The following is an 11,166-nucleotide window of genomic DNA, read 5'->3' as shown; positions in this document are numbered from 1 at the left end:
AAAATAATAATAATGAACTACATAAATATATAGAAAAATTACAAATTAAAGCAAACAAATTATTTGATTTAAAATAAATTAACAAATAAGTTCGAAATCGCAAATTAAAAATATACATATAATGCAAAAATTTTAATTAATAAATAAATAAATAATCAAAAAAGTAGAATAAAAGCTATTATAATCGATATACATACATATGCGGGCTATGACAACTTATGCAGCGATTTCGGCCGATTTTGATCTAGAACTACAATATGCAAGGTACAACTATTTTGCTAAGTTTTACTCAGACATCTCAGTCAAGTTCGAAAAAGTCGCTACAAACTTTGTATGACGGTTTAGAGAATATATAGACCTGTTAAGCACACTTCTTTTGAGAAAAATGCTGATATAATTTATGCTAGGATTTGATATACATATATATAACTTCACATCTTCTACATCTTTACTCAATGAAAACTAACCTCACATCTACTTAACTTATTTTATGGCATTACAGACAAAAAGGCGAGCAAATTTTACTTTTTGTGCAAAATATTGCCAGAATGCATATAAAAATAAAGTAATGTAGCGAGAAAACAGCGCATGCACTTAAATATCCACACCACTATATTAAGTCAATTCATACATAAGTACGGATATTGTATGTAGCAYGAATTATTTGTCAGCGTAATAAAWAACATTGCAAACGAATTGTTATAATACCTATAATCATCGCCCTCAACACTTTTGCCTAACTTCACAGCCATTTCCAGCACCTTRGCACGTTTCTGCTTCAGTTTCGCAATCARTTCGTTGCTGGCGCATATTTGTGGGTGTATGCGTGTTATTTTCACTTGTTCTTCTTTCATTTTCCGTTGCGTCTGCTCCATTTCGTGACGCAACTCCTTCAGTCGCTGCTCATGACGCATTTTGGCGATTTTCGCCAACTTCGCTTCATTCACCAGCTGCAGCGATTTGTCCAGTCTGCTTATGATATTATTACTAGAAGCATGGGCAGCAAGTGCATTAATTGCAGATACTCAAAAAAAAATACTAGATAGACTCAATTTTACCTAATGCTGGTGTAAATAGTTTCCCAGGAGCGTAGCTTATCCGTTAATGCCTGTTGGTTTTGAGGCGGTGCTTCGGTTGGCGGTGTCTGCGTGACGGTTAAACTTTTGTTCGGCGTGGATTTTTCGGAATGTACTTCTGCGGACTTTTCAGCTATTGCGCTGTACGCTTCACTACAGGTCTGTGTGGCGCTGTTGGTAACTTCGACGCTGTTGTGCGCCTTGGCATCGTCGAAAATTCGCACATTATTCTTTTCATTGTCGTGTTTGGTTTTCGTATACTTTTCCGCATCCTCTATAAGGCTCTTTTGCATTTTCTTCAATTGCTTTTGCCTTTCCAGTATCTTCATGCGATGCACTAACCGTTTGTATTCCTCTTGCGAGGCGATGGGAAGACTGCGTACGGCCTATCAAAAGGAAATGTAAGAAAATAAAATAAAAACGAGAAAAAGAGCTTAACTTCGGCAGCACCGAAGCTATAAAATCCTTCACAGGTGCATTTTTATATATTTATCGAACAGTTTGTATGGAGATTTCCACGACAGTCGGGACTAGATAAAAAGAACGGATCGGATTTTTATCCAATCCAGGGCTGTCAACTCTGAAGCATTCCTCCAAATAACTKAAGGGATGTTTTGTGCGATTTCGACGGGTTTGGACAATAAGGACAGGGGAGTTAAGTTAGTTGGCTTCATTGGACATGAAAAGAGGTGAGAAATTTCATGCGGCGACTCTGTTCATGCAAGACATATAATATGTATGTCAGGGTCTATTCTAGGTAAGTAGGAAATTAAGCAAACTCAGAACGAATTTGAGCTAGGATTACTCTTGTTCCACGTAGCAACTCGAGCTATGTGATGTTTGGACTCCAAGAACGCCATTCACTGGAAGGGAGTCAATGAAGTTGTTAATAGCTCCATTGTGAATGGCGTTCAGTGCGTCGGAAATTGGACGCGACCGACATTTGATCGGACCTTCCATGATAGTCGGGTTCAAGTAACCGGAACAGACCCGGATTTTTATCCGATCAACGACTGTCAACGCGGCAACTTTCCTCTAAATTACTTCAGGAATATTTTACGACGCTACAACAACAAGATTAACGTTCTCCCGATATTCCTAGGAGGTGGCTTTGCTTCAAGCAGGTAACGGCAGGCATGGTTTCTGCGAAAACACTAGAAAAGTGAAGTGTGTTATAGTGAAATSGGATATCGGTGCTCCTTAACGATAAACAGACGTGTACAAAATTTCAGTACAACTGCTCAAGAACTGAGGGGTTTCAGACGGATATAGCTTAATCGACGCATGTTGTTGTTGTATCTAGTCCCTGTTAGGAWGGTAAGGATTATATAAATTGTCGTCGACGTCATGTAACGGGAGGCCCAAGAAACGTGCTGTTTCGACGGGGTCGGACCAAAGAGAAAAGGGTGTCAGATGAGTGTGGTTGGTGGGGCATGCAAAGAGGTGGCCAGTGTCATGCAGAGACTCATTGCAYGCAGGACATATGTTGGATATGTCRGAGTCCTTTTTCGTTTAGTCGACTCATCTTCTCATGCTGTTCACTTATATATTTTAAGGAGTCTTATGTGTATYACAAACTTYGTGACAAACTTAAAATACACTGTTCAGGGTACAAAGATATTAGTAAGCATATGAAATGCGCTGCTTCGCTGCGCATACGCACCGTGGGTGTGCGCGTTTGGGCACCATTGCTGCTGCTAAGCTTACGCACACGCGTATGCGCATGCTCAGCATGCTCGCTCGTCTGTAGCGTTTTGGAACGTATATTTTTGAGGAAATTCTCCAATTTCTTTTCGAAGGCTTCACCAACGGTATTGTCTTTAGCGGATGATGCATTGGAGAGGTCATCATTAGTTTGCGCGTTTGCCATTTCTGTAGGCGTGCTACACGCTTTGCTGCCGTAAACATTCTCATTCAGCACATTAGTAAGCGAATCAGGTGTGTTGGTGCGCGCGGTCGCCAGCCCGATGCAACGTTCCAAAGTTTGATTGCGTATAATCTCTTCGTCCTCCGAGGAGGAATCCGTGTCACCTACACGTATGATGAGTTTTTTCACCTTAATATTCGGCAGTGTGGTGGGTGTTAGTATGCGCGATGGCTGGCTGCTGACGTCAGGCCTTTTGGGCACGCCGATATTATCCGCTTTTTGCGTGAGCTGCTGTACTTCCAGGTTTTTATTGATGACCTTGTTGGGCTTAATAATTTTCAACTGTTGCGCTAGTGGCTTTATGACCTTCGACGGTGGTGCTACGCTTAGTTTAGGCGGCGCTGTTACGTTTTTTGCCGTCGTGAGCGGAGCATTGTTCTTCGGTAGCAACTTCACAGTTTTGGCAACAGGCTTGGCAGTTGGGTAAGCGTTTTCGTTTTTGTTCTTCGTTGCGTGTTTGTTCTCCTTCTCACCACTGCTATTGGCATCGCCTTCTTGTGTACTAATCTCTTTTGTATGGATTTCGGCTCCAATATCCTTCAAATCTGTCGCAGGCGCAGGGTTTGCCTCTTCCATAGTCTTTTTCTGTTTCTTGGCTTGCGTCTCATAAGTGTGATGTGTTCTTTGGCTTTGTTGCAACGGCAAACCATTACTGTCCTCTGATGAGTGTATACTGTCAGCAATCTTTGGCATCTCTTTGACAGTTGTCTTGTATTCTTCCGCGTACATAATGTCCAAGCGCCGCTTGGTGGTTGTAGATGTTGCGACATTTTCGTGCGAAATCGTTTGTGAGCACAAAATTTCGAGAGTGCTTTTGCATTGTAAGCTCTCCGTGCTGCTCTCTTTGTGATTACTAAATGCATTATGAAAATTCGTTGATTGTACCTTAAAAGCTGCTGCTGCATTCTCATCTATATGAGGTGGCTGCGCATGCGCAAATGCTTCTTCTTCAATGTCTTTGCAACGCGCAAAAGATTTTATTGTCAAACGAGGCGCATGCGTATCAGATTCGGCTTGATAATCCTGCGCATGCGCACTCTCAACATTTGCAAATGTTTTCACTTTCAAACGGCGTACAGCTTCTTTCAAAATCGACTCTGGAGGTGTGGGCTTAGCATTAGCTTTTATGATATTTTCAGCGCCTTTGTCATCTTCATTTGCTTTTTGCGCATGTGTTGGCGATTGTTTGTGCATTTGTATCAAGCCATTCGATTTTGTGGTTTTCGCCATTTGTCGCTGAGATAACAATAAGGCGCGCAAAGCTTCCGCCTCTTCTTCATCACTGCAATCCTCTGGGGGGTCTTGTGTGTCTTCTTGCTGTATAATCTCCATTGTTGATGATTTGGGCGACAGGCTACCTCTTTCAGGTTCAAAGGCAAACTCATCTTTAACACACGTGACTTCGTCACTGTTATTGAAATTTTGCAAAGTCAAGTCATATGTACCCGGTGGGTGCGTTGTGCTTGTTAACGCAGACATTGGCAACAGTGGCGTTGGCAACTCCAGTGGCGTACTGTAATGCAATGCCGGCATATACATATCGTAGGACATCGCGTGATTGCTATGACTTGTATAATCGTATGCCATGGGCAAACTGATGCCGCTATCCATTGGTAGACCAGCTGGTAGCGGTATATCGTGCATTTGTGCATAAGACATATCCGTGTTGTTTATACTCTTACTATTGTCTTCCTGTTCACTATCACTACTTGCTAATTCCATATCTACAGGTTTATTATCCACTTGATTATCCACAGTGTCCAAACTAATATTACTATTTTGTTCTTCGTCACACTGTATGGGACTGAGTACCAGGCGGGGTGAACTAGCCGGACTTATTTCCATATCACCCTCTAACTCCCCAATATCCGTATCGACTGAACTGACGGGTTCAACCAGCAGCTCATCAAAATCGGTTGGCGAATAGGCAATCTCGGCATTACGTTTTTTACGTGTCGCATGTTTACGCATTATCGCCGATCTGAGCGCAATTAAACGCAATTCTTGCTCTTCAATTGAAATGGAATTATCACTGTTGATTTCTACAACATTTTCGGCGTCATTCGAATTCGTTGCGGATTCTTCCAATATTTGTACCTTGCTCATATTGTCTAATGTAATAAATTTATTCGGTTGCAAACGTTCTTTTAATGAGCAAAGGTTATTTTTTCTTTCCGTCGTACCACGTCCCAGTGCCAAGCGAAGTTCTTCACGACTTAGCGGTAATGTTATGTTCCCATCATTTTCATCGGTACTTTCAATATCCATAGTAGCTATGGAGTAGTTATCCTTCTCATATTCACTATTATCGGTGGTATCCAGAGATATTGTTTCAATAGCACGATTTTCATTGTAAGTATTGAAGAGWCGTTCTTTCCGTTGATGTCTTTTACTGTGCTTGTGCCGTTGATGCGTACAACGATGACTGCGATGCATTGCACGACGCGCATGCATTTTGCACTTACCTTTTTTATTTCTTTTATGCTTTTTCTTTTTTGGATAGGGAAATTCATCGGAAGAAATTGACGAGGCATCGGTGGGCACTTGACCAGCGCGTTTTACAGCTTCCCAGTCGTTAAATTCATTCAGTCTATACATGTTACCTGAAGGCACACATAACATAATTTAAAAATAAAACAAAATATGTGAATATGCCAAAATTTGTGCTTTATATATAAATATTATTGAGTTGTTATACAAAAAAATAGCATATATGTGAGATGGGTATAGTAAATTCATCAAGACTAAACTGATAAGGGCCTGATATCACTTATTCATTTTTACTTCGAAATAAGCAAGCAAGCCCTAATCCATATGTATCTACATACATGTTGCTCTACATAAATGTATGCATATATACATAACTAGAAGCTATGGGGTCTTTATATTGTAATGCATATCTTAAGAATATAAAACACAAATCTTTTTGCTACGGTCATCTACGTACCATATTTATCTCCATAACTTTCGGAAATTCGTTTAATCTTTTCATATTCAGCATTTTCATTTTCAAGCTCATGTATGCGTTTTCGCAGACCATCTTCCTCTGAATCGATTTCTCCTTCCCCGCGTCCACTCGACATTTTCAAGCCTTTCAATTATTTTGGCGAAATGCAGGAAAATAATTTTCTTTTTAATTAATGCACTCAAAAACTTATAATTACATTAGAATTAATGAAGATATTAAAAAATTGCAGCACTAAATTTCCTTGACTACACAAAACCAAATTTTTTGACTACATGAATGACAGCTATTCTAGGTACCGGGTGGTACAAAGTTGCGAGAATGAAAATAGGTTTGAATGGATATAAAATTACAAAATAAAATATTGCAATAAAATGCATTTAATATATATAACTACAAAGGAAAAAGTATTTTTTTATTTTATCCAACCAATTTTTATAATGTGGAAAATTTATATATCATTATTATTTTAAATTATTTATTTCTTTAATTTTCAAAATATCACTTAAGAGTGCGCTGCTGCATTGAACGAAGAATTTGACATTTGGTTTCGTTAAATTACAGTTCAGTGGCGCAATGGCCTTTTCCGGTCTTTTCACAAAGTTGCTTGAGCAAAGATGCAGCAAAAAGTAGGTTTGCTTAAATTATTTAATTTATGATAGCTTTTTAAATAATTTTCACCTTTTTTTTTTTTTTGTTAATTACAGCGCAGAGAGCCCGTGCACGCCGTGCAAGTTTTCGGACGCAAGGTAAGCATTTATTTACAAATAGTGAAGTGAAAAGCCCGTGGCATACACGTGCATTGAATCTAAAATGGTGATATGAAAATTAATTTTACATTATTAATTGCAGAAAACCGCCACCGCTGTTGCTTACTGCAAGCGTGGACATGGTCTCTTGAGGGTCAATGGCCGTCCTTTAGAACAAATTGAACCCAAAGTTTTGCAATACAAATTGCAAGAACCACTTTTGCTGTTGGGCAAGGTGAGTTGTTTATCTAGTGATTTCGCATAACACAGCTTTGTGATGAGTTTTACTTATCCCGAAATTGAATATAATGAAACAAGTTTCTAAACTGAAAAAAAATTCTTCAATGATATTATTTAATGACTATGGATTGTATATTAATGTAATTGCAATTTTGCAGGAAAAATTCGCTGGCGTAGACATCCGTGTACGTGTTAGCGGTGGTGGTCATGTCGCTCAAATTTATGCCATCCGTCAAGCTATCTCCAAGGCGCTGATCGCTTTCTACCAGAAATGTAAGCATAAAATACACACTTTAATTAGTAAAAAAGAACGAAGTAACAGCCCGGTTAATACCAGATTTTCGGTTGGAACATAACTTTCCTCTCGAAAGATGAAAACACGGGATAATAACTTATCAAGCAAATACCAATCAATCCTACTTTAATAGCAGGTGTGAGTGATGCTCGATATACACAATAATTACTTAAATTTTGAGAACAAAAAACATTCTAATGCAGTTGAGTACTAATGCCGGTTAATACCAGATTTTCGGTTGTAATACGAAATTACTCTCGAAAGATGAAAACACGGCAAATTAAATTTTCAGGCAAATACCAATCACATAGCAGTCCAATTATGACATATGTGAGTGATGCTAGATTTACAAACAAATTTAAAATTAGCTATTATGCTTTCTTCAATAATTTATGCCGGTTAATACCAGATTTTCGGTTGTAACACGAAATTACTCTCGAAAGATGAAGACACGGTAAATTAAATATTCAGGCAAATACCAATCTCATAGTGGTCCAAATATGACATATGTGAGTGATGCTAGATTTACAAACAAATTCATAGTTTCTTTTGTTTTTATTAAAATGTACATGGTTTTTTTWAAATAATTTTTTGTTATATATTTCAGACGTTGATGAAGCCTCCAAGAAGGAAATCAAGGATATCCTCATCCAATACGACAGAACTCTGTTGGTCGGTGACCCACGTCGTTGCGAGCCAAAGAAATTCGGTGGTCCAGGTGCCCGTGCTCGCTACCAAAAATCATATCGTTAAGTATATATTACGATATGCATTTAGTTATATTCTAAGGCGTTATTGGTGGACACTTATAAAAAGAGAAAATAAATTTTTTATTTGAAAAAAAGGAGAAAAATCGATTTTTATTAATCAAGTTGTGCCTTGCAAATTTGTCAGTGCACATTGTGTACGAATGCAATCAAAGGCAGTGCATTAAAATAAATGTTTTTGTGAAGGAATTTACAGATTTTTTTATAATTATATCGGAAACAGCCGTTGTTTGTAGTGGTAGGAAACATCCAGCCATGGTTCCAATAACTGCTTTAAATTATACACTTCAAATTTTTTTTTTTATAAATTTCATTATTTCAAAAATGTCAAATTTTTTGTGTTAATTATAAATTTTGACAACCCTATTCGTTAAAGTAATAGATTCCGCACTGCCACTCTGCTTGAACACGGCACTCAATTTAAGATTCTATTGTTTTCAATTGTCACATACTATCATACTATATATAATATTATAATGGTATATTATTTATTTAGGAAAAAAACCTACAAAATTGCTCAAAATAATGGCGGATATGTAAAAAATTGTGAAAATATACAATAATTTATTATAATTTTTCATTTCAATTTTAAAATACAATAAAAGTGGCAACACAGCCAACGGTTGTTTGTAAGAAGAGGAAGAGTAAAACGAGAAAGGTTTCTATTTGTGTTGCTGTCTTATTGTTTGGGAAATAAAATTTCAATAATAATTTTAATTTTGCATGCTAAACTGTGAAGATTTATGTTGTTAAATTGTTTAAAAATCACCCACGGATAAGCTGCAACACAATTGGCCACTAAAGTGAGTAAAGCGCTTGCTTATGCATAGCGCGCCGAAGACGCGCGCTAATTGTTTGGTTGAAATTCGTTGTGGACATCATTCGTTTCCTTACATTTTACAGATTACGATATTGATACAATTGGGAGTATAGAAGTGTTACGATGTACATCAAATCTGTTATTATAGATGGTTTCAAGTCCTACGGACGACGCACGGAAATTCATGGTTTTGACAGCGAGTTTACAGCGATTACCGGCTTGAATGGTACAGGCAAGTCAAACATATTAGATTCAATATGTTTTGTGCTTGGTATAATGAATTTGGGACAGGTATATGCTTTTAGCATTTGTTTAGAGATTTTATTATAGTTCTAAAAACTTTCAAACACAGGTGCGCGCTGCATCGCTGCAAGATCTTGTATATAAAAGCGGTCAGGCGGGAGTTACAAAGGCTACTGTTACATTAATTTTCGACAATTCCGATCCAAATCAATGTCCACTTGGCTATGAAAAATGTCGTGAAATCTCAGTTACTCGTCAAATTGTTGTTGGCGGTAAAAATAAATACCTAATCAATGGTAAACTCGTGCAGAATAAAAAAGTGTCGGATTTCTTTTGTTCAGTGCAATTGAATGTTAATAACCCGAACTTTTTAATTATGCAAGGACGTATAACCAAAGTTCTGAATATGAAGCCACAAGAAATATTGTCAATGATTGAAGAGGCAGCAGGTACTAGTATGTATGAGACAAAGCGTGAGGCAACTACCAAGCTAATTGAGAAGAAGGATGCCAAAGTACGTGAAACAAACACACTACTACAAGAGGAGGTCGAACCGAAATTGGAAAAGTTGCGGCAGGAACGTGCAGCATATTTGGAATTTCAAAAAATTTGCCGTGACATTGAATATTTGACACGCATACATATATCTTATCGATATCTGAAACAGAAAGAGGCGTTACGTTCTATTGAAGAAAATATTGAAAAAATAAATAATCGCATCGAAACATGTAAAACGACTATCAAAGATAATAATGCTGAAATAGAAAACATCGAAGAAAAATCCCAAGAAGTGCAAGCACAAATTGATAATGATTGTGGTGGTGCACTGAAGGAAGTGGAAGAAGAACTTACAAAACAGGTCGTGGAGGAAGGAAAAATGGCGGGTAGTTTGAAATCAGCGCAAACTAGTATTGATCAAGAGCAAAAAAAATTACGCACTTTAGAGAAAAATATTATAGATGATGAGAAGGCGCTAAAACAAAAGGAAACACAAATGTCAAAGGTGCACGATCTCTTTCAAAGCCTTAAAGAAGCTGATGAGCGCGATGCGCAAGCCTACGATGCAGCGCAGAAAAAATTCGAAGCTGTGACAAAAGGTTTGTCGGTGGATGATGATGGACAGTCATGCTCACTGCAGGATCAACTAATAAGTAAGTTGATTATATAACTTAAAAAGTTGTATATTACCGGGGATGGTTGTAATTTTGTTTTACTGTTTTCCAGATGCGAAACAACAACTCAGCCAGGCAGAGACAACACTTAAAACGTCCAACATGGAATTAACACACTGCCGCAATGTGCTCAAACAACGTGAGAACGACAAACAGTCTAAGGATACACTCTATGCCAAGGATCAAGAACTATGCGATAAACTCGAAAGTGAAATAGCTGGTCTCAGCGCAAAAATGGAAACAATTGATTATGAGGATGGCAGCCACGAGGCTTTGCAGGAGCGTAAAAATGTGCTACAGAAGGAGATACGCGATTTAAATCAACAACTGGATCGACGCAATGCTTATCGCTATGAATTGCAATATCGCGATCCGGAACCAAATTTCGATCGCACTAAAATGCGCGGTATGGTGGGCAAACTTTTTAACGTGCGCGATGAAAAGAATAATCTCGCCTTAATGATGACAGCCGGTGGCAGCGTAAGTACTCTTCATTAGAAATTTAGTGATATATTTCTATGAATAAGCTCTTAATTATAGTTATACAGTTATGTGGCGGATGATGACATAGCGAGTAAAAAAATACTGCAGAAAGGACAATTGCAACATCGTGTCACCATCATACCCCTTAACAAGATCACTTCACATCCGATTGATCAGAGCGTTGTTGATTTCGCACAAAGCTTGGTAAGTAAAATAAATTTTAATTTTACTGCTGGCAATTTTTTTTTTTTATATGTTTCCATGTTGCTTTTAGGTGGGCAAGGAGAATGTGCAGTCGGCTTTGTCGTTAATCGAATATGATCGTTACTTTGATCCGGTAATGAAATTTGTTTTTGGTCATACCTTGGTGTGTCGCGATTTGAATATAGCGAAACAGGTGAGTAAGACATTGTCTTTGTTTGAAAAAAA

At 38.0% G+C, this 11,166-nt stretch overlaps 3 protein-coding genes across 3 annotated transcripts in view; 2 read left to right on the top strand and 1 right to left on the bottom strand.

Moving 5' to 3' along the window:
• Nucleotides 1-6,238, bottom strand: part of LOC108967178 — an 8,907-nt gene extending 2,669 nt beyond the window's left edge. The window contains exons 1-4 of the mRNA XM_018930461.1: nucleotides 5,951-6,238; nucleotides 2,740-5,606; nucleotides 1,059-1,462; nucleotides 709-987 (exon numbers count right to left, since the gene is read on the bottom strand). Coding sequence (XP_018786006.1) covers nucleotides 709-987; nucleotides 1,059-1,462; nucleotides 2,740-5,606; nucleotides 5,951-6,086 — 3,686 coding nt within the window. The 5' untranslated portion in view covers nucleotides 6,087-6,238. The remainder of the gene's footprint in view (nucleotides 1-708; nucleotides 988-1,058; nucleotides 1,463-2,739; nucleotides 5,607-5,950) is intronic.
• Nucleotides 6,239-6,549: 311 nt separating this feature from the next.
• Nucleotides 6,550-8,105, top strand: LOC108967129 (40S ribosomal protein S16). The gene is made up of 5 exons (XM_018930372.1): nucleotides 6,550-6,597; nucleotides 6,676-6,717; nucleotides 6,821-6,952; nucleotides 7,116-7,230; nucleotides 7,860-8,105. Exons 1-5 carry the CDS (start codon nucleotides 6,586-6,588, stop codon nucleotides 8,003-8,005), a joined length of 447 nt encoding a protein of 148 aa, XP_018785917.1. The 5' UTR covers nucleotides 6,550-6,585; the 3' UTR covers nucleotides 8,006-8,105.
• A 544-nt stretch (nucleotides 8,106-8,649) lies between these two features.
• Nucleotides 8,650-11,166, top strand: part of LOC108967173 (structural maintenance of chromosomes protein 2) — a 4,676-nt gene continuing 2,159 nt past the window's right edge. The window contains exons 1-6 of the mRNA XM_018930452.1: nucleotides 8,650-8,822; nucleotides 8,923-9,130; nucleotides 9,192-10,233; nucleotides 10,307-10,734; nucleotides 10,795-10,941; nucleotides 11,012-11,134. Of these exons, the coding sequence (XP_018785997.1) occupies nucleotides 8,963-9,130; nucleotides 9,192-10,233; nucleotides 10,307-10,734; nucleotides 10,795-10,941; nucleotides 11,012-11,134 (1,908 nt within the window). The 5' untranslated portion in view covers nucleotides 8,650-8,822; nucleotides 8,923-8,962. The remainder of the gene's footprint in view (nucleotides 8,823-8,922; nucleotides 9,131-9,191; nucleotides 10,234-10,306; nucleotides 10,735-10,794; nucleotides 10,942-11,011; nucleotides 11,135-11,166) is intronic.

The sequence above is a fragment of the Bactrocera latifrons genome, unplaced genomic scaffold, assembly GCF_001853355.1.
Source record: "Bactrocera latifrons isolate USDA-ARS-PBARC rearing strain unplaced genomic scaffold, ASM185335v1 scaffold_179, whole genome shotgun sequence".
Taxonomy (NCBI): Eukaryota; Metazoa; Arthropoda; class Insecta; order Diptera; family Tephritidae; genus Bactrocera; species Bactrocera latifrons.
The sequence above is the reverse complement of the archived record's forward strand: the minus strand, read 5'-3'. Positions and strand labels throughout refer to the sequence as shown.

What these genes read in the sequence shown, in the direction of transcription:
- LOC108967129 (XM_018930372.1), top strand. An exon ending in CACTTTTGCTGTTGGGCAAG is followed by an intron (nt 6,953 to 7,115) that starts GTGAGTTGTTTA and finishes GCAATTTTGCAG; the next exon opens with GAAAAATTCGCTGGCGTAGA. An exon ending in GATCGCTTTCTACCAGAAAT is followed by an intron (nt 7,231 to 7,859) that starts GTAAGCATAAAA and finishes TATATATTTCAG; the next exon opens with ACGTTGATGAAGCCTCCAAG.